The 22,327-nt window shown below is 41.0% G+C and overlaps 1 protein-coding gene across 1 annotated transcript in view; it reads left to right on the top strand.

Annotated features, from left to right (window-relative positions):
• The window catches only part of COL1A2 (collagen type I alpha 2 chain), a 50,916-nt gene extending 30,186 nt beyond the window's left edge, over positions 1-20,730 (top strand). Inside the window, exons 32-52 of the mRNA XM_027829846.3 lie at positions 860-967; positions 2,804-2,857; positions 4,684-4,737; positions 5,437-5,490; positions 5,601-5,654; positions 5,759-5,866; positions 7,361-7,414; positions 7,525-7,578; positions 8,713-8,874; positions 10,475-10,582; positions 11,751-11,858; positions 13,863-13,916; positions 14,024-14,131; positions 14,307-14,360; positions 14,729-14,836; positions 15,537-15,590; positions 15,737-15,844; positions 16,775-17,021; positions 17,656-17,846; positions 18,719-18,961; positions 19,884-20,730. Of these exons, the coding sequence (XP_027685647.1) occupies positions 860-967; positions 2,804-2,857; positions 4,684-4,737; positions 5,437-5,490; positions 5,601-5,654; positions 5,759-5,866; positions 7,361-7,414; positions 7,525-7,578; positions 8,713-8,874; positions 10,475-10,582; positions 11,751-11,858; positions 13,863-13,916; positions 14,024-14,131; positions 14,307-14,360; positions 14,729-14,836; positions 15,537-15,590; positions 15,737-15,844; positions 16,775-17,021; positions 17,656-17,846; positions 18,719-18,961; positions 19,884-20,030 (2,232 nt within the window). The 3' untranslated portion in view covers positions 20,031-20,730. The remainder of the gene's footprint in view (positions 1-859; positions 968-2,803; positions 2,858-4,683; positions 4,738-5,436; positions 5,491-5,600; positions 5,655-5,758; positions 5,867-7,360; positions 7,415-7,524; positions 7,579-8,712; positions 8,875-10,474; positions 10,583-11,750; positions 11,859-13,862; positions 13,917-14,023; positions 14,132-14,306; positions 14,361-14,728; positions 14,837-15,536; positions 15,591-15,736; positions 15,845-16,774; positions 17,022-17,655; positions 17,847-18,718; positions 18,962-19,883) is intronic.
• Positions 20,731-22,327: the final 1,597 nt, after the last annotated feature.

The following is a 22,327-nucleotide window of genomic DNA, read 5'->3' as shown; positions in this document are numbered from 1 at the left end:
AGTTTGTTATGCACTGAAAATTTTCCCTTTACAGAGGACGGGAGTAAGATTCCAGCTAGGAATCACTGATACAATTTCTGTTAGCTCAGTGTTCCATTCACCTCTTTTGAACTGGATTTATACTGTGCCTGACTCTTTGTTCCAAACTTTCATCATTGTAAACATTAGCACCTACATTTCTATATCTTAATTACTGATATCTGCAAACGTGGGAGCCCAATGACAAGCTGACACAAAACTGCCCCCACAAGAACAAAAGCCTGGTGCTTAAGTTTCACTTGACCCACAGATCAAGTTGCAAAAACTGAAAGCAAGAGCATCATTTAGTGTCTGAGGATCACAGCTAAAGTCACAGAGAAACAAGGAAATCCAGGCATTGTCTTATCTTTGCAAAATCTCATCAGTAAAGTTGAGTTTGGAATCCAGGCTCCATTCTGTCAAGACCTCCAGATTCTAAAGAGTCGGGGAAATGGTTCTGATTTGGGCCTATTTTCTAGTAGAAAATTGCGGTGACGCGGGAGGAGGGGGCGGGTTCCTGCGCAAAGTCGAAGATTAGTGTTTTTTTGGAAGATCAGGCTGTTCCCCTGAAGCGAAATTCAGCCATGGAGTGAAGAAGCACTACTCCACTGCCTTCAGGGAACATTGCTGAAAGCAATGAAGTTGCACCCATTTACCACAGGGATAAATTTTTAAAAATCTTCTAAAATTCGAGGCAGACTATTTGAAGATAAGAATGATTTATTGAGTCAGTCCTTTCAAAAATTAGAAGAAAAATGAGGAATTCAATCTTAAGATAATTTTGCTGAGACCCTTACAGAACAAATCATTCCTTTCTTACATGTTCCCTTGTTACTGCTAGGGTGAACCTGGCAATGTTGGTGCCCCTGGTGGTCCAGGCCCAGCCGGCCCTGGTGGAATCCCAGGCGAGAGAGGTATTGCTGGTGTCCCAGGAGGCAAAGGTGAAAAGGTAAGTCACCAGTTTCAACCAGTTTAATTGCAACTGAAACACATGTGCACAGGTTGTGGGGGACAGGGGAGGGGGGACTCTTTGTGTTTTTAAACAATTGAACGGAAAGGTCACCTGAATATAACTTTCACCAAAACTGAAAAGTTACGTGAAACTATATTTCACAGACACCCACCACTAGCACATGAGTAAATGAGCTATTTTCTCAACAAAGTCATGATCCTGTGAGGTGCTGAAAGCCTCCTCTCTGATGCCAGCACCCTTGAATACCCCTGGGAATCAGTAGGAGTAGTGGTCACTCATCACTTTTCAGGACTGGGCCCCATGAGTGTATTGAGAGATCTATTAAACTTGTCTTCAGTGAGTCCTACTTACAGTAAGAATGGAGATATGTAAAAAGGGCTCCACCTCCTTTGCTACAACTTGTTGAGCACTGAGCACTAGTTACAGGACCTGTAATATTTATGACATGTAGTTAGCAAATGTAGAATGAGTTCCGTTGGCAGTGTCATACTTACGTCACGGTATTTTCCTTCATCTGGCTGATCCATTCACAATTTTATTCTTGGAAAATGGATTAAGAAACTCTGTTTTTAATTTTGGAATTAGGAATGCCCTTCAGTTTGCCTGAGCAACTCACCCCCGTTCATATTACTACTGTGTATAAAACTCAATGATGAATTGCAAAATCCAGTATCATTCTGTCAGATACTCCAAATGTGAAGTGCCTAAGTGTTTGAGTAATCTAGGTATCCAAGGCGAATCAGAGAAATATCTCAGCAACCAAAGCCTTTCTCGGGATGTGAGAGTATGAAATCTAGTGAATGACCTCTAAGCCTGAGGTTGGCAATATTGCTTCATTTGTTTTGACTAAAGGAATCAAAAGACAATCAGTTAAAGATGCAGTCAAAAAGGGATGAGGCCTGGAATTGCCTGACACTCGTTATAAGATACAGTATCCAGGTAGCTGCCATGTGAATCAACGCAAAGCAAGAGTACATATTTGAGAAGAACAATTAGGGCTGAATCGTATTCTGATTCCTTGAGGCTACAGTGATGGCCAATGACTATCCTTCTTGTGACCCTTGTTCACTGTGTAACCATTTATATGCTCCCATTGTGTTCAACAATTATTTTTCCTGCTCCAAGCATAAAGTATAATGCAGATTCCCAGGAGAATGTGTACATATTGCTTTTATGGGCCAAAGGAAAAGGGAGAGGATAGATTTATACTATAGATTATTTATACTATAGATAGATTATATCAGCGGTCTGATTCATGTCTCACATTGTTGCAAACCAGATTGAGGTCAGTAGCAAGCCTCATCATTTTCACAGATTGTAATTTGTAATTGAATCTTTAATTCCATTCAAACACACTGTGACCTGGGAGGAAGGTCTATGGGTGTTGAGCAGGATTTCCACATCAGGAGAAGAGGAACTGAGTTTGCAACTCTTTTAACCTTGCTTTTGTGTTTTTTGGGGTGGCCCTATGTCATGCCTCTTCCTCGGCAACTTCACTCCACGACTCACTGCTTAGCACAAGCAATGGCACGCTGAGCAATGCATTTACTATTAAACTCTCATTCAGGAGTGTCAGATTTTAGTCTGCATGTTAAAAAGAGAATGTACCCCAAAATGAAGGTTTCCTTCTGCACTCAAGATACACATACAATAACTGCACATAAAGAAGGAAGGAATTATGTCTGTATGTAGGAATAAGAATTAAATGATGATGCAGTTAAAATAGACAGTTTAGATCTCTTTTTGTCTCTGGCCTTCATTAACAATATAACATGGTGGTGGAATTTTATTTTATTTTTTTCCTGTTTCCAGGGTTTACCAGGCCTCAGAGGCGAAGCTGGGGCAACAGGAAGAGATGGCTCTCGGGTGAGTATATCCAGTCATTGTATTATCGCTAAATTTAGCTCCGGACAGTTCAGAAGTGTTTCTGTTGAAGGAGAATGAACAAGATTTACAGGAGCATATTTCAAGCCTTTCCTGAAGTCTAAGATCTGTTCAGGTCCTTTGCACAGTCAACAACAAAATGGTGTTTAGACTTCAGCTCTCCATATTTTAAAGAAAAGCTTTAAAATACACCAGCAAAGTAAAATAATAACTTGATTGAGTAGTACTGAGAAGGATTAATCTGGAGTCCCAGCTTTCTGTAGTGGAAGGGAACCAGAGATGTCTCAGGACACTAAATGTTTTGCATTAATGAACTCAAGGATCTCACTTCATTGCTTCCATAGGCTGAGCTCATTGCACACCCCAGGGACTCCTTGTATCCCTCCATTCCAACCTCCCACAAGCAACTTGTGTGCCACCCTCCCATCCCCCTCTATTTCAAGACTCCCTGCAACTCTACCACTCCTTTCCCCTGTGCCGGGGCTCTGTGTACCCTCCCATTCTTCCCTTCCCGCGCCCATACCAGGGTTCCCCATTCCCCCCCATGCCAGGGGCTCTGTGTGCCCTCCATTCCTCTCTTCCCCCACCATTATTATTTCTTTTCTTTCTGCCTGGTGAAAAGTCATTCAGGGTGTTTTAATTGTATTGGGAAGATGGACAGGGCTGAGATGGTGTTGGAAGGTGTTGGTGGCTGCCGTCAACTGTTTTTTTGTTGTTTTTATCTATAGACAATTACAGATCTGGCTGAAGTGGATGGTTCTGTTAACCAGATACCAGGGGCTTTGTGTGCCCCCCATATCTCCCTTCCACTTTTCTGATTTTCACCAAAATCAATAGCGTTCTGCCCACTGACGTCTAGAACACTCCCTAAAATTTCAAAATTGATTGGATGCTGTGTTTTTGAGTTATCTGGTTGCATACAAACAAATGCCATTGATCTGAGTATAGGGCCTTGCTTCACGCAGACAGTTATGCAATGTGATATTACCCTTTAGTTACCAATATTTATACTATATGGGCCCGAAACTGCAAACCCATGAATCACAGGAGTAAAACTCATGTGAGCCAAGTAAGTCGTTCATTGAAGTCAATGGGTCTGCTCAAGTAAGGTTCCATGATCAGATGCTATATATCCTTTATACAGTAGGTGAAGTGGAAAAGGGTTAAACAATAGACATATACAAATTCAGGGCCCAGCCCTGCAATTGTTCAGTGTGTGAACACCAACAAAAGTCAATGAGAGTTATGAGTGTAGATCAATGGCAGAAACAGTGAGGTAACAATGAGCCCTTTTTTCATTTGTTCTAATTGAAGATCCCTTTACCCCAAAGGCACATTAGTTTTTTAAAGAAGGCACTCATTTTAATGCGAATGCTCAAAGAGGCTTTGGGATACTCACAGTCCACCTGGAAACTTGTACTTTGAGAGGAAGAGAGTAATGAAGGGAGGGGGAGAGATAGCTCAGTGGTTTGAGCTTAGGCCTGCTAAACCCAGGGTTGTGAGTTCAATCCTTGAGGGGGCCATTTAGGGATATGGGGCAAAAATTGGGGATTGGTCCTGCTTTTGAGCAGGGGGTTGGACTAGATGACCTCCTGAGGTCCCTTCCAACCCTGATATTCTATGATTTTTTCCTCACAAATTTTGCATCATATAATTTCATAGCTAATAAAACAACATTGTCACCCTGCTGTCTCCAGAGGGAAGGGAAGAAAAGAAACGAAAGGCAGTGGAGCAGAGAGAATGGCCACTCCTGCTTGCATGAATATATGTAACGAGAAATCATGCCATGTTTCTGTCTGGTTCTTTAGGGTATTCCTGGTGCTGTTGGATCCCCTGGCCCTGCTGGTGGCCCTGGTGATCGGGTATGTCTTCCTTTGCTTTTTTGTTGCCAGTGTAACTTTTGTATGAACATTTGAAGGCTGAAGGGAAAATGTAACCAGTCTCTATTTAGAATAAAAAGAAATTCCATTCTAGCTGTAAATAGACTTTCTACATCTTTCATATATTGCCCATATTGGGAGGGCTACCAGAGGCTATAAAGCCTCACTGGCAAGTGAAGAAGGATTACCACAGCACTGCTCTGTCCTGCACAAACGGGTCAGGGTGGGAAGAGTTGTAAGAGTATAGTGGGACCATACATAGAGAAGGTTCTGGATTGGGCCCTGCCTTTCTGACTTCACATAGAGCCTAGTTCTGATTGCAAACTTAGCATTCTGGTGGGCAGGGGAGCAGGCAGAGGTGATGGAGGAACACATATCAACTCCTCATTGTTTTGAAATACCCTGGTATTTGATCCTTGGTGACAATTTCAGGAAATGTCCAAAAACCATGCAAAAAATGCAACTCAGTAGCATTAAATAGGTGAAAACTAGAGTATTTTGATGAAGAGTAATATGTAGTGGTGATCTCTTCTCACTTGCAGGCATAGGGGAGATGAGTACATAATTTCCCCATTAATCAAAGAGAAGGCCATATTACCTAGAGTACATCCCCATTCTGATTACAGTCAGTGTGACTGCCAATGGCACATCATAGTGAAAATGTTTTTTGGTATATTTTAGGGTGAAGCTGGTCCTGCTGGCTCTGCTGGCCCTGCTGGTCCTCGTGGTGCTCCCGTAAGTAGCAACTTAGAGACCATTTCCAGATGCAAAAATGCTACATTCAGAAAACAACTATTCTTGAGTGTTGACAGCTTTAGTCCTCAGTATTTCTTATCTCACTCTAGGGTGAACGTGGTGAGAGTGGTCCTGCTGGCCCTAATGGATTTGCTGGACCTCCTGTAAGTACCAAATGTATAATTCACTGTCAAACGCTGCAACATTCTGTTGTTGTGTTCCTTTAAAATATATTTTAAACATTTTTTATTCCTCTCTGTGTTTTTAGGGTGCTGCTGGCCAAACTGGTGCTAAAGGCGAGCGGGGTCAGAAAGGACCTAAGGGTGAAGTTGGTCCACTGGGTGCCATTGGCCCAGCTGGCAGTAGTGGACCAGCAGTAAGTAAACTGAATTTACTATTAAAATACTAATCCTTGATTAAACTATGCAACCAATACAGCTGGCAAGTAGGCTTTGAACTTTAAACAGTTTTGTTTTGTTTGTTTCTCTCCAAGTTTCATAGTTTCAAAACTAAAATTTTAAGCTGTGAAAAAGGTGGTGATTTTGGTTTGCAAGAGTTTGTGAGAACTTTGTCATCAGTTTATTTGGGAAACTCAGATGAACTCCTTTGCCTCCAATCACTCTGAACTTGATTCAAAACACAAACTTTGAGTTAAAAGCAAAACCATAAATGTGTCCAGGTTACTAAGAAGACCTGAGATCATCAATACACCTGCAGTCAAGTTTCTTGTGGCTTCAGATAACAAATTTTAATAGTTGTGATAAAGGTTTTTATTCATTTCTTTTAACAAAAGCTGTTATAATTTACACAATCTGTTTATTTCCCATTTATAAAAATGCACCTAGCCAAGACTGTAGGCTCAAGTGTACAATTTAATTTTTTAAAAGTACATAGACCAAATTCAGGTTCAGCCAGGATCAGTATTAAATTCCTCCCAACACAAGAACCAAAAATCCCCCACAGCCCCCTCACTTTGTTCATGTCCACTCAACTGACTTCTTCAGATAGAGGTTAGGAAAACAAATAAGTTTTGCAACATGCTATGAAGGTCAATATATTGAGGCTGTGTTGGGCCAAGCAAAGAGATGTCTTGTGGGCAAATTCCAAAGTTGAGGATCCCTCACTAATGGCATCCTATCAAAGATAAAATATGTTCTTTAGGGGCTGGACTTTCAGACCCATACTCCTCTTGTACATGTGCACCTGCACTTGTGGTTTTGACGGAACTGTCTTCACATCCAAGTGACATAATATAAGACATGGGGACTAGGTTGAAAAGATGCTGAAAGTCAGGACCTCAATCTTTAACTATTCCCCTTTTTGAAACTTTACAAGAGGAAATTTCTTTACAGGATTGTTTAGGGCTTTACCCTTCTCCATATGCTTCCAGCTAGAGCAGTATTCTGCCTTGGCCTTACTCAGTCTATATATAGAGTTGTTCTAATATCCATACAACACATATGTAAGTGGTTTTTTCATGCCCTTTGCCAACTAAGCCATTGCTGTTTTGTTTTGTTTCTGAGTTTGTGGGTGTGCATGTAACATTTGGAAGTCAGTTTAAATTGAAAAATCTTTTCCTTAAAGCCTGAAGCCCTTACTCAGTTTGTACCAAGTCCTAGCTATGTGACTTCTGTGAGTTCACCTGCATAAGGTATGAGTGAAAGCTAAGCAAAGGAACTCAGGATTTGGCCCCAGTATTCAAATATGTACTCTGATATTGGAGGAGGTGGAGCAATCCTGCTTCCATTAAAGTTGATGGCAAAACTCCCATTAACTTCAGTCAGAGCAGGATTGGGACCTTTTTCTATATCTGGAACTTTGGAGGTTTTTGTTTGGTTCATCGTTTTCCCTTTCTCCTCCTCGCATGTAGGGTCCCATTGGTGCTGCAGGCCCCGCTGGTGGTCGCGGTGACGCTGGTCCTTCTGTAAGTCTTTAAGCTTCTTACACCTCCATTTTCTCTTGACTTTGAATCATCGTTCAATGATTCACCTTCCAATATTCAGCCCTCACCTTCCCCTTGATTTTTATTTGTAGGGCGCCACTGGTTTCCCTGGAGCTGCTGGAAGAACTGGTCCTCCCGGCCCTGCGGTAAGTAATTGGTGAAAGTAGTTTATCAGATGACAGACAGGCTGAACCACATTATGGACAAATCCTGATCTCAGTTCCATCTATATAAATCATTGACGTGAGAGGAGTTACTCCTGAATTACACAGGTGTAACTGAGATCAGAGACAGGCCCTTCATTACTTAGCACCAGGTGTTTAAACATGCTTAGGTTCATAGAGTTTATATGGGTGCCTAGTGGGAATTTCAGAACCTCCCCCATTGGGAGTTAGGTGCCTAGGCACTTTTGAAAATCCCACTAGACATCTGTCTGCATGTCTAGGTGCCTAAATACCTTTGTAAATTGTGCCTTTTGTGATAGTTTCTGGCACCTCTATTCACACTGAGTAGCAACTTACTCTGGGAGCAGTTCCACTAACTTCAGTGGGAGTATTCCTAGGGAAAGGCAGTCCTCAGCTTGGGAAAGCATGGCAGAAAGTCACTTTTTGCCCACATTTTCAAAACTGAAAATCTGCCCTCTTGAAAGTGCCCTAAGTTGAGCACACAAAAATGAAGGGACCCAAAATCACTAGTTCCTTTTGAAAATTTGGACCCTTAATTTTTTCCCACCCAAAGCTTTTCTTTAAGATCCAGTTTGTAATCTAATGACACATGCAAAGGCTGGCACATTCATCACGAAGGTGCTTCCATTCATTTGAAAAAGACCTTTTTTTTTTTTTTTCTTGTCTGATATTCCTGTATTTAATTCTGTTGGATATCACCGCATGTCTGACAGAGCTATAAGCTGCTATAAAGGGTCCAGCCAGACTGGAAGAAGAAAATACCCTGTTATAAAATTGATTACAATAATGTTAATAATCACAGCCAGTAGGCACAGAACCAAGACTATAGTTTATTCTGGGCCAAATCGTACCACTCTTATTCACACTGCTCCTGGGGTAGTTCCATTGATTTCAGACATACATGGTGAGTAAGGGAGGGAGACGCTGGAACTTCTAACTTTCTAATGAAAGTTAGACCCCCCGCCCTAAATACCTTTGAGGATCTGGGCCTAAATCCCTAATAAACTATTGCTGCGTGCCTTTTTTGTTTCATTGAGAAATGATGAATAATCTGTCTCTGCAGGATAGTGAACTAATGCTTATATTTAATCCTAGGGTATCACTGGTCCCCCTGGTCCTCCTGGCCAGTCTGGCAAAGATGGTCCTAGAGGCCCACGTGGTGATACTGGTCCAGTTGGTCGTCCTGGTGAACAAGGTATCGTTGGCCCACCTGGTTTCATTGGTGAGAAAGGTCCATCTGGAGAGCCTGGTGGTGCTGTAAGTCATACAACATCTCTTCACATTCCTAAATGTTGCTTTGAATGTAAATATTACAAATTCCAGTACAGGTCTTGTGCTTCAGCAGTTTTCTCTTTTAGCCCCTATCTGGCAAAGCGTGTAAGGTCATGATTCCTTCTGAGTATGTCCCTAAATCCCACTGAAGTCAATGAGACTTAAGTACATGCTTAAGTGCTTAGTTGAATTAGCGCTGTGAAGGGCAAAGTGTGTTATAAGCTCTCTGAGTCAGCTTCTGCTGCCTTTACTTCTGCTGAGTAGCATATTAGTCTGAGAACACCCTTCTGAGACCAGTGGGGCTATTTGCAGAGGAACATAGTATTCAGTCTGAGTAAGGGTGGCAGAATTTGGCTTTCTGCCATTAAGCTGTGGGGCAAGCATATTGCTTTTCTGCACAATAAAAGACCAAATATGATGCTAAGGAAGGAATTTGTAATTGTATGTTTTAGACAATTTCAGGTCACTTATGGCTCAGAATCCCTAATAAGTGGATGAGGTCTAAGTGATCTAAACTGTCGGTTTAAAATTGTACAACAACAAAATTGATCAGTGCTCTTCAACTTGCACTCTCAGAATTACTAGCCATGCTAAGGCCAAAATGATATTTTGAGGGCCTAGAGTATAGGCTACCTTGGGTTATTGCTTTCTGCTTCTCTATCAGTTATTCTTTCTATGGTCTATTTTAGTTACAGCAAACAGTTAATTCTGTAGTGCCACACATATGATTTGTGCATGCAACTGACAATAATGCTAATGAAAGCTGTGTAGTTAAATCTTTATGCATCACACTTAAAAATGTCCCCCTTATATCCAGTGTAAATCTTTGTAGAACATTTCTGAACAAGAAAATCTAATTTTGTATTAGAAATATTGGATAATGGAGCTAATAGGCCTGATTCCCCACTACTTTACACCTAGCATATTCATTTGCACCTGACCTAATAACATTTGACACTCACATTGCATAGGCATAAATGAATATGGGCCCTAGCTAGCTATTCTTGGACCAAACTAGCTCACTCCTTCACAATTTCAGCAAAATAGAAGAGTACAGCAAAGGACTCTCAACAGCAGAGTGTATGTTCACATTGGTATCTTTAAATCCTTCCAAAGATTAGAGGATCAGTTTTTATACTACAGCATCTCATTAAATAGATTTATCCTATCACCTATACTGAAAAATACCACATTCTTTATGCACAGCCCTCCCTCTATGGCATGCCAAAGGCTTGGGATATTACAAGGGCTCAGCAGAACACGGAGAAAAATAAATTTTTCACCAACAAAACTTTCAATTGGAAAATATTTTTTGGAAGAGTTTTCAGCAGCTATATATATTAGAGACTTTAACTTTGAAATGTAATGCAAAATACAGAATGTCTAACTTCTCTTGTATGGGAATTATTGCTGAGAACTATGTAGTGAGATTCCTCTGAAAGAACTTGGTGCAATTATGGGATCAAATCAAATTGCAAAAATTTAGTCTTGGTAAAAAATCCATTCAGATTTGCAGTGCCACTGCAAAGCTCCATTTTTATAGACAAGGACCATAACATTCGATGTTCTCTTCCTCCTTCCTCAGGGTCCTCCTGGTACCTCAGGACCTCAGGGTATTCTTGGTGCTCCTGGTATCCTTGGTCTCCCTGGCTCTCGGGGAGAACGTGGTCTTCCTGGCATTTCTGGAGGAACAGTGAGTCTATGACATCAGTTATATTCCTTTTATCAGAAACTTCAGAGATAAAATTGACTTTTTCTTTAACATTTAATCTAGGACATATAGAACCAGATTCTGATCAGTGGAGTCAGAACAATGTAAAATTGGTGTGAGATCAAAGAGTGGCTCACTATATTTAATACTTTCTTCAAAGAAACAGTAAGACTGATTCTGGGATTTGGGATTTAGAGTATAGTAGAACCTCACTAATTCTGGCTAATATGCTAATCTGTACATCCCATCCCTTAATTTGCTCCCCCCCAAAAAATCCCTTCTTACATTTTGCTATGCATCATCCCCTGTTATTTTTAATTTTGTGTGTTTACTTTCCCACTAATTGCACTGCACAGTAATTGGTAATGGATCTCTCCGTCATTAATGTCAATTAATGAGGTTCTCTTTTACTTTGTATCCCATGGGCTAAATCAAGTCAGTTATACACTTATGAATTAAAATGTTCTTTAGATGACACACAGATGCTCATGTCACAAATCTGCCTTCATCAAGATCTTAGAGAGACAAGGTGGGTGAGGTAATATCTTTTATTGGACCAGCTTCTGTTTGGGGGAGAGACAGGTTTTCAAGCATATGCCAAGATTTTCCAAATGGCAGCAGTCTAGGACCGCATGCAAAAATCCAGTTGCAACGTTGTGTCTAACTCACATGTCAAATTACCACAATCACTCTCTCTCTCTCACTCACTCACACACACACACACACACACACACACACATTGTGTATGTCCTGTTGGGCATTTCAACAGCCATTTTCAACTGTAACCACCTTATTTGTGTCTGGAAATGAGGACACCCATTAGGCATGCATTTATACCTAACCCTCGGCACTTCCCCTTTTGAAAACCTGTACCAGAATGTGTAATATTAATCTTTCACTATTAAGCTTTTGTTTCCCACATTGTCTGGGAGAGGGAGAAGGCACAAAGCATGAAGTAAAGAAAATTGCTTTTTGTAGTCAGATACATATGTTAGTTTGTCCAAATTCTCCTTTACTTCTGGAACTCCTTAAAGAGATATTTCTTCTATGTGTGCAGTTCATGGGCAGAAATAAATATTCAGAAAAGTGTTGCTCAATAAAGCCAGTATGTGAATTGCAATACCGTGTCCTACTCTTGTTCCCTTGCTAGGGTGAGCCAGGCCCTGCTGGTATTTCCGGTCCTTCCGGTTCACGCGGTCCCTCTGGCCCCTCGGGTGCTCCTGGTCTGAACGGTCCCCCTGGTGAAGCTGGCCGTGATGTAAGCTACATTTTATATCATTTTGGGGAAGGGGGGTTAGTTCAGAATAATGGGAAACATATGTGGAAAAACAGGGCATTGCTGGAGAAAGTTCTGCTAGCAAAATTACATCCTACAGAGTTTTAGGGGAAGATTAAAGCAGGATCATTGGGAATCCAGGCTCCACATCAGAGGGGTCCTAGATGGAGCAGTGAGTCCTAATCATAATGGGAATGCAGCCAGCTTCCCCCACCTCCTATGCTGCAAGCTCTTCCAGGCAGGGATCATGTCAGAATAGGGCCTCAAACCTGATTGGGGCTTCTGGGTTCTATGGCAATATAAGTCAAATCAAGGACTCAGGAATGGGAGGAAGATAGGAGTTCATTAGAGGAGCTGAGAAGGATAATCTATTCTGGGAGTAGAGGACTGGGCTAGAAGGAAGAATTTATCTGGGAAACTGGTTATCCCATAATTTTTAAAGTACTCAGAACCAAACATCATTTAGACATAATTCACCTCTGCTGCATTTGTATCTCTTGTAGTGAGTTAGTGAAATGCAAAAACAACACTGAATGGGGAATGCAATACACATAATCCTAAAAACAAAGTCTTACCTCTGAATTCAAAGCCAATGTTAAGGGACAGAAATTAAGCACATACCTCAAGCTTTCAGAATGTAAGCTGTTAATGATCGCACAACACCTAGCGTGTTCTAAGCCCTACCAGAGAAACAGTGGGAGTTAACTGCATAATGTCTCCCCGTGTGCTTGAATTGATGGGAAAGAGCCCATAAAAGGTAAGCGTTTCAAAATCTGAAAAGACATATGCAGTCTAAAAACGTTAAGGAGCAGACTGTGGCTTTTAAGCCACACTTCTATGCAATGGATAACATGGAGCCATCTGTCCAGGAGGAGCACCAGAGAGGCACAATCAGTGCTGAAGCTGCTTCTTGTGCACTAGGGAGAGTGCGAGGGGAGCCATCTGCTCCCCCGATGAACTGGCCTTGCTCTGCAAGCTAGAAGGGAGGGCTATTGTTCCACCTTCTCTCCACCCTCTTTCCCTTCCCTCGGGGAGAACCAAATCCTTGAGAGAGGAAACCCTTTGCCCAGCCATGCCTGGCCATACAGCAGCCATGCGTAATCTAATCGTCTGGGGAGTAAAAATAAAGTATAAATAAATTATTCTGCCCCCTATAACTGTAGAATAAGCCCCTCGATTGGTACACACTGGTGAAACTTAATTGATAAGTTTAAGCGATGCCTCAGGTTATTAGATGCTCACTGGAACACAACTGTGATCAGAGAACATTCACTTCATTGCATGAATTTCTTTAAACATAAATAACTTCCATGCTCTGTGATGTTCATATCAAGAGAACACTAGTTAAACATCCATAACATCGGGGAAGCAGCTGAAATCAACCAAAAGGTCACAGAGGAAGAAATTGATGCTTGCTAACATGAGTTGGCACTAATGAAGTCCACAAATGGAGTCATTGGGCCCTGAATCTACTGTCTGAAATCTGTGTAATGCATTACATTGATTTCACCATCCCCTTGCCAGCCCCCACCACTGGCACTTTTTTCAAGTACGCAGGGTGCCCTTTGCTAGGGTGCCTGTTAAGTGACGGCTACTGCTATATTGATGTAAAGATCATTTTAGAGGATGGAGGTGAAAAACAATTTTCTTCTTCTATGGAACCTGACCCCTGCCTTCTAAAATATTTGAATTCTATCCAGTCTTTTATACGACTTAAACAGATTTGAAATATCTGAGGATGGCCTTTATAAGGCACGTACAAATGTACAACTTGTCAGTATCCATCCAAAAAGTAGGTAGCAAATATAATATGTGAAGTTTCCTTGTAGGCTTTGGTTGGTTGATTGGTTGTTTTTGTTTGTCAAGATTTGTGCTGTCTTTTTTTTTTAAAATGTCTGATAAGTTTCATATTCACAAGGAACTGCAACTGGATGCACAGCTCTCTGTTGATATTTGGGTGACTGGTTTCTTATGCTGTTTTAACAGGGCAATCCCGGTAATGATGGTCCTCCAGGCCGTGATGGCGCTCCTGGTTTCAAGGTAAGCTTTTCTCCTTTGTTTCATAGTTGTGGCAGATATGTGTCGATCCTTATAAGAAGCCAGTATTGATACACTGTCTGCTTCCTCTCACCTTCCCTTGTCTTTAGGGTGAGCGTGGTTATCCTGGCAACAATGGTCTCGCTGGTGCCGCTGGTGCTCCTGGTCCTCATGGTGCAGTTGGTCCTTCCGGAAAGCCTGGAAATCGTGGTGAACCTGTAAGATAAGACTTTAATTTCTCATATTACTTAAAACACTTGCTAGTCCATAACACAGATATTAACCATGGAACACTTACTGCTCACTTGTCCTGGCAACAAGTATACACAGGGCACTGAGCTTTTCCATTAATATGATGTTATAGCTTACATGTATTTTATGTGCGTGTTTCAGGGTCCCGTTGGTGTTACTGGTTCTATTGGTCCTGCTGGTGCAAGAGGTCTTGGTGTACGTAATTTTTTTTAATCTCTCAGCAAAAATGTTTAAGTAAGAAATGAAAATGTATACTTCATTGCTCATTAAGGACCCAATCTTGGGTGATAGAGTCCAGAGAGGAGTATTATGGGTTTGAAAATATTATATACCTAGAATTGTTCAAATCTAGATCTGTATCTCCCTCCCATGGGACTAATCCACACTCCCTTGAGCAGATTCCACGTGTTAACAGAATCTATATGCATGTTTCACGACGAGAATATGACATACTGTAGACTACTCATGATTCATTTTCACGTTGGCTAACTATGTCTCGAAAATATTTCAAAACATTCCATTTTATGTTTCTTTTTTTCTTTTGATGTGTTTTTCTTCTCCAGGGCCCACAAGGTCCACGTGGTGAGAAAGGTGTACCAGGTGATAAAGGACCTAGAGGCATGCCTGGTTTTAAGGGACACAATGGATTGCAGGGTCTGCCCGGTCTTGCTGTGAGTAAACATTTGTAATAATTTAGAATGGGGAGCACAACAGAAATAAATGAAATTACCACAATGTATAAAGATTCATATGTGCAACTCTGTAGGCTGACACCGCCCCACAAATCTTTCAAAGGCTGTGAAATATGCCTAGATAGTTTAGTGTTTGTTGCCATCCACATAAAATATCAAATTTTTAAAAGGCTTCTAAAACTATTCCTATGAATGTCATACAGCACACTTGAAACATAGAGGCACAATTTTAGAGATTGGTTTTGAAATGTGGCCAACATTATATTTAAAAGCATATTCATTTATTATAATACAATATTTACCCATTTCTGTTACAATGTTGTAATACTTTAGCACGGAAAAATGGAAGATCCTCATATAGATTGCATTCTCTTTAAAAATGTGACATTCCTTTTAAGATTTTGACCTTTAAATAAAAACCTCTTTTATTTATATAGAGGAATGTTATTGTCTTAAAACATCTTCCTTAGATTCCAGTTGATTGTATGAGGCCTTTTCCTCCCCATGCCCCCAACAACAGCTACTTTAACTCTGATGGTACTTCACTAAGGGAACAGGGTCTGCACCAGCTTCCCATTCTCAGAACTCCAAGCCTTGGGGCATGGCTGACCAGTATCATATTAATATAACTGTGTATCAGTGTTTTTAATCCGGGTGTGATTTTTCTTTTTTCCAATAGGGCCACCACGGAGATCAAGGTGCTCCTGGTTCCACCGGCCCTGCTGGTCCAAGGGTATGGGAATTTAAGTGAATACTCTCTATTCATTTGGAATAAGGAAAGGGCAAGTAACCCTCTCCAATGCCTGTGACTTTTTAAAATTATATTCCTATTTCTCTTGTATTGTTTACTTCCATTAAGAAGTTGTTGTTCTGTTGTAGGGTCCTGCTGGTCCTTCTGGTCCTCATGGTAAAGATGGTCGCAATGGACTTCCTGGTCCTATTGGACCTGCTGGTGTGCGTGGTTCTCAGGGTAGCCAAGGTCCTAGTGTAAGTTTGATTTTTTTTGTGATAAATTAAGGGCACAAGCTGAAATCATCACTTAATAGCCCCAATGGTTGGTGGGGGGGAGTTAAGAGGAGGAAATGGAAGAGATTTCTACGTTACTTTTTTCCTCAAACAGTAGAAGACTTTTTATTTCACATTCTAACATGTTTCCCTACAAAATTAAGATTTGTTACAGGATAGTATTAAAGACAGCTACAGTACAACTGCTTATGGGGGCCTACGGATGAAAGCACAGAACTAGGATTCTGGAGAGCTGAGTTCTAGTCTTGGTTCTGCCATTGACGTGTTTTGTGACTTTGGGCAAGTCACTTAATCTTTTTGTGCCTCAGTTTCCCCAGCTGTAAAATAGGGATAACTATATTGGTCTTAATTTGAAAAGCACTTTGAAACCCTCAGATTATTGAGCACTGTATAAATGAAAAGTGATATCATGATGATGATGATTATTATTATTCCTATTCCATAGTCTGACTATATGACTGATCCTGGCCCTCACATTTTTGGTGAGCCATTCAAACATTTAAATAAAATAGTCATGTAAATTAAATATGGGGCTAAGATGAGAAGACTGAACCAGCTGTTCATTTAAGTTCTCTCTCTTTATACGAGAATACCAACCTTAGACCTAATTGCAGAGTCCTTATTCAAGCTGATGAGTGCTTACTGCTTGTAGCCAGTGAGTACATGCACAAAGAAGATGCAGTGGCCCTAAATCTTGCATCTGTTACCCTTTTACTCTGAAATACCCATCACAAAGCAGTTCCCTACCAGCTATTCGAGACTGGAGCTGAGGATCCTGTGCCTTAGACTAGGGCTATTCATGCAAGTAATTGGGTGTAGTGTGCACATCAGTGCAATGCCCAGACTTATATAATGGGATGCTCTTTGTCTTCTGACATTGAACCTCTTTAGGGTCCACCCGGTCCACCTGGTCACCCTGGCCCAGCTGGTCCCAATGGTGGTGGATATGAAATTGGCTATGATGCTGAATACTACCGGGCTGATCAGCCATCTCTCAGACCTAAGGACTATGAAGTTGATGCCACTCTGAAATCACTGAACAACCAAATTGAGACCCTCCTGACCCCAGAAGGCTCCAGGAAGAACCCAGCCCGCACCTGCCGTGACTTAAGACTCAGCCACCCAGAATGGACCAGTGGTATGTTAATGCTAGATGGATGCCTCTTCTGGCTCGCTGGTTGTATTCAGCTTAGTAGCTTGCTTTCAGTGTGGTTTCCTGATTGACTAGGGCCTGGTGTCAGCAGTTTTATTCTTTTAAGGGTGAAATTTACCCCTGTGCTGAGAGCCAGCACAAGGCATATGAACTTTAAGTCTTCTTAAGCCCAGTTAGTGGTATTGAAGTGGTGTATAGTACTTGTGCTGGCCATTGGCCAGGGGGTAAATTCAACTCTTAACACTCTGAACAGGCAGTGGATATTATTAACCTAATAAATCAGCAATGAAACAATAACCCCTACCTCTGCTGACAGCACAATTACACAAGCTCACCCTGAAGAGTTTCCCTTCATTGTTCACTGTGGTGCAATCCTCACCACAAAATCAATATGATAATTATGTATGCTCAGCATTCGAAAGTAATGCAGTGTCACACATTAGTAATATTCAAATACAGATTTCTTGTGGTTTGCAGGTCGCCAATGTAATAATGTACACAACTATAGTATCTATGTTATCCCTTTGGGTACTTATGCCATGCCCATTACCATAGTAGCTGAGTGCCTGCATGAGGCTGAATGCATTATTAGTGACCAGGGTTTTTTTTTCAATGACAGGTTTCTACTGGATTGATCCCAACCAGGGGTGCATCATGGATGCCATCAGAGTGTACTGTGACTTCTCCACTGGTGAGACTTGCATCAATGCTAATCCAGAAAACATCCCCACTAAGAACTGGTATGTCAACAAGAACCCCAGGGACAAGAAGCATGTGTGGTTTGGCGAAACTATCAATGGTGGTACACAGGTGAGTGGCCAAACAGTGCAAACTCGAGTGAATTTGTTACCTACAGTGCTGTCTAAAGAGTTGCCTGCACAGTAACCCTTTTCAAAAGCACAGACTAATGAAAACTCTCTCCTAGTGGAGGGATAGGAGGCAATGGACTAGCCTTTCATCTTTGGAGAGCAGAATTCAAAGTCTGGTTTTGGTCACAATTGCAAAATGGGTTTGTTGGAATCATCCTACTTTCCCTTTGGGAACGTCACAGAATCACAACACAGTTTATCACAGACTTAACATGTTTACTAGTCATAGCTCAAGGGAAGTCTGGGATTGGTATATCTGGCATGTTCCAAGTCAGTATGGGGATACAGGCACTGAATAGGAATATGTATCAAAAATCCATGCAGGACTTCTCTTACATTTTTGCAAAGTTTATAATTTGCAGTCAATTTATCTTTAACATGTTGCTCTGACTTATATTGGACATGCTTGGGAAGACCTTTACAATAGAAACACGTCAGTGGAGTCCTCCTAAAGTTATGCCATCATAACGCTTCACACTGCCATAATTAAAGGAAGAGAGATGCCCACCGTGGATGTTTACATTTATAATTTCCAGTAATATAATGAAAAAAACAGACACACAACCCCCAACTGTAAATAATTCCGTTTGTTCAGTTACATAGCTCTAATTCAGTTATTTTTTTAACTGAGTAGTTTTGGTCTTGTGGTGAAATCTCAAAGTGCTCAAGATCACAACCTCCTGAATTCCATGATTTTCACATTCCTAGCATCCCTGTTCACTTCAGACGCACGCACACACATCCTGTGAGCATATTGTATCCCATTACATTTCAATGAATATTTGATTTAGAGTTCTTCCTTCCTGTTTTTAGTTTGAATACAACGAGGAAGGCGTGACCTCCAAGGATATGGCCACCCAACTTGCCTTCATGCGTCTGCTGGCCAACCATGCCTCCCAGAACATCACCTACCACTGTAAGAACAGCATTGCATACATGGATGTGGAAACTGGCAACCTTAAGAAGGCTGTTATACTGCAGGGATCCAATGATGTTGAACTACGAGCTGAAGGCAACAGCAGGTTCACTTTCAGTGTTCTTGAGGATGGCTGCTCTGTAAGTACTATTGGACGCATGGTTTCCTGTTTACTCTAGTGGTAGAGTTGGATATTGATATAGAGCTAGATGACCAATCTCCTCTGCAGGACATTAGTCATTAAAATTCATATTGTGTCGAAGATAGTTAGTCTCTAGTGTTGAATCCTACAGCTCTCTCGATAAGTGTGCACAGGCCAAAACACAGAAATATCACACTTTCACTGTGGAGAGCACCTTATAGGCATTTCACCCCTCTACATGCCAAAGATAAAGCTGCATGCAGCTGTCTAACCCAGAGAACAGAGGGAATGATGTGCAAACTGGAGAAGTGGCAAAAGTCCACACATGCAGCATATCCAGTAGTCCAAAATCCTACACCTGCTACTCCTCCATATCCTGCCTAGCCACTGGAAAGCATCTCCATACTAGCTGCTGCAGGCAGGAGCTGAGAATCCTGTTATTCAGCCCTCCATTCAGTTCTTGGAGCTCAACAACCATGGCAGTGTCATAGAATCATTGAATATCTAGTCTAACCCCCTGCTCAAAGCAGGGCCAGTCCCCAACTTTTGTCCCAGATCCCTAAATGGCCCCCTCAAGGATTGAACTCACAACCCTGGGTTTAGCAGGCCAATGCTCAAACCACTGAGCTATCCCTCCCCCTTCCTGTGAGGATTTGATCCCTAGTGCATATATTACTATATTAAAGCCAGAACACAGAATCTGCTATTCTGAGTGATCAGATAGCTGCTATGTTAAGTTAAAAGATTAAAATAAATATGTTTCTTTATATGAAAGATCTGTAGGTGGGCATCTAACTGACGACCTGTGCTAGCAAAATTATTTGCAACAGATTTCAGAAGAGATTAAATTCACTGGAAGAAATGTTGGTACCGTAAACAGCACAATAACTCTTCTAACTATCACTGTTATTATCTTACAGAGAAAGACCAATGAATGGGGCAAAACAATCATTGAATACAGAACGAATAAGCCATCTCGCTTGCCCGTCCTTGACATTGCACTTTTGGACATTGGTGGCGCTGACCAAGAATTCGGTTTGGACATTGGCCCAGTCTGTTTCAAATGAATGAACTCAAACTAACTTAAAATCAAAAAAAAAAAAATCTCTCTTTGCCATTTCTTTTTTTATACTGAAAGCTGACTCCTTCCATTTCTTCTGTTCATCTACTTGCTTAAACTCTGGGCAAAAGAGAAGGAGAAGGATTGATTGAAGCGTTGTGCAATGCAATTTAATACAGCCCCAAAAGGACTCAGAAGTCTTTCAAGATTTTAACACCTTGTTTTGGGAAATGTCAGCCTTTGTAAAAAAAACAAAATAAAAAATCATGAAAGTTTGCACCACTTGTGGCCTTTGAATATCTTCCACAGAGGAAGTTTAAAACCACAACTTCCAAAGGTTTAAACTACCTCATACACTTAAAGCCAAGTGTGATCCACATCCACAGTAGGTACTTCTCCAAATGATCTGAGGTGCTTTTAGTTCCATTCATAATACAAAGGTGCTAATTTCAGTATGATAGAGGATCTTTCCAATACTTGAACTTTGTTGGTGCTAGCAGCATTTGAAATACCACTTTTCTGTATTAAGTTGTATTGTTTCTTTGAAATCTGTCTCAAAACTTTAGTCAGAATGTCCCATCTCACCCCCAGATTAAGCATGTGGATCATTTCTCTCCCCCGGCCCCATCTTCAACCTCTCCCTCCAAATTCAGGTGCTCATGCTTTAAATCTCATTTTCATCCTCTACGATGGGTAAAAAGAAAGCATCATTTCTCAAAAAAATTGTACCTATTTTGTATATGTGAGATGTTTAAATAAATTGTGAAAAAATTGAAATAAAGCATGTCCAGTGTTCCAAAAGAAAACATTGAATGAGTAAAGTTCCTTGCTTAAGTGCATCAATAGATATTTGTACCCAGTATATGCATTGTTAATTACCTGGCTTCTTAAGCAAAAAAATATTTTTTTTTTTTTTAAATAGCAAGATACAGCACTTCTGCTAAAATATCTGGCTACATCCAGGCCCATATTTGGTTGTGCTGAATTATCTGTTTGAGAAATACACTGAAACAGTCATTGGAAGCCTGCTTGAGTACAGTTAATGGTGTAGCAGTAAAACAAAATGTAATGCATTAAGCGCCAATTAATGCTCACCTTTTTCTATAAACTCTAAATGTGATATAACCCAGGGTCTGTCCTTCTTTGCTAATTCTTGGATTAAATTAATTATACAAGAATGGGAATATGCAATCAGATGCAACATTAGATCTAGGAAATAAAATCATATTTTCTTTACTCCAGATAGCAAAATACATCATTGTTTGATCATGCACACCCCACCCAACTGTGAAATGAAATGGCATTTTAAATTATCTTATCTCTGGGCGCACGTGCGCGCGTGCACACACACACACACACAAAGTCTTTTCTGCTCTTTCTGGCATTTAGTCTAATCAGTGAGGAAGTTGCCTTTCTCTTTCTGAGCTAAGCATGCAATACATTTGCATAGTTTCATTTGTCTGTCTTTGCCTATTTGTTGCAATGAGATATTTATTTGCTGTATTCCAAGACCATATAGAAATAGCTTATTGATATGTTTGTCTACTCAACGCTTCAGTTCAACATCTCTGTTCTGTAACATCTACAGACAATCCAGAAGCACTGGGCATCCTGGTGTGACACTATTGATAACAAGCAATAATGGATTGTTGTCTTTTGTTAAAATATTAAAGAGCTTCATGGCCGAATGCCACCTGGTGTAGAGTGGGTGCACAAAGTAGGGTGGGAGCACAGGGATTTGCATCTCGCCCACTCTCTGTATCCGACAGCAGCAGCCAGATAGGATTTTTGCTGAGCACTGATGAAGGAAAAAGACAGAGGACCCAATTACCCTGGTTCCAAAGGGCCGTTGTGTCCTGGCTGGCTACAAGCTGTTGAATCTGCTATTGGCAGGAGCTTTGACTTTCTTGAATACATATGCAGAAGTCAAACCAGGAAACTAGTTAAAAAATTGTTCTCTAGATTATTAGGAGGAGGATGTTTTGTTAAGCACTAACAGTACCCTCAGCACCATACAAGACACAAGAGATGCTACAGTCCCTCCCCCGAGGAATTTACTGTCTTTGGTGGATAGCGGTACTTTCCTGACAGAGCTGGACTGAAATTCTGACTGGATTAGCATTTCTGGGTGTCTGAGATTAGGATGGCGTTTCAGAGACAGACAGCAGCATAGAACACATAAGGACAACCAGAGAAGACAGCGCAAGTGGTCAGATGGGCTTTGCTAACAGATATCGTGTGAAGGTAGCTTTGCAGAAGGTTTACAGAACAAAGCTCTCTGTAAGCAGAGTGTAAGTACCACTG

The sequence above is a fragment of the Chelonia mydas genome, chromosome 2, assembly GCF_015237465.2.
Source record: "Chelonia mydas isolate rCheMyd1 chromosome 2, rCheMyd1.pri.v2, whole genome shotgun sequence".
In the NCBI taxonomy this organism is placed as follows: domain Eukaryota; kingdom Metazoa; phylum Chordata; order Testudines; family Cheloniidae; genus Chelonia; species Chelonia mydas.
This window is presented reverse-complemented; position numbering and strand designations above follow the sequence as displayed.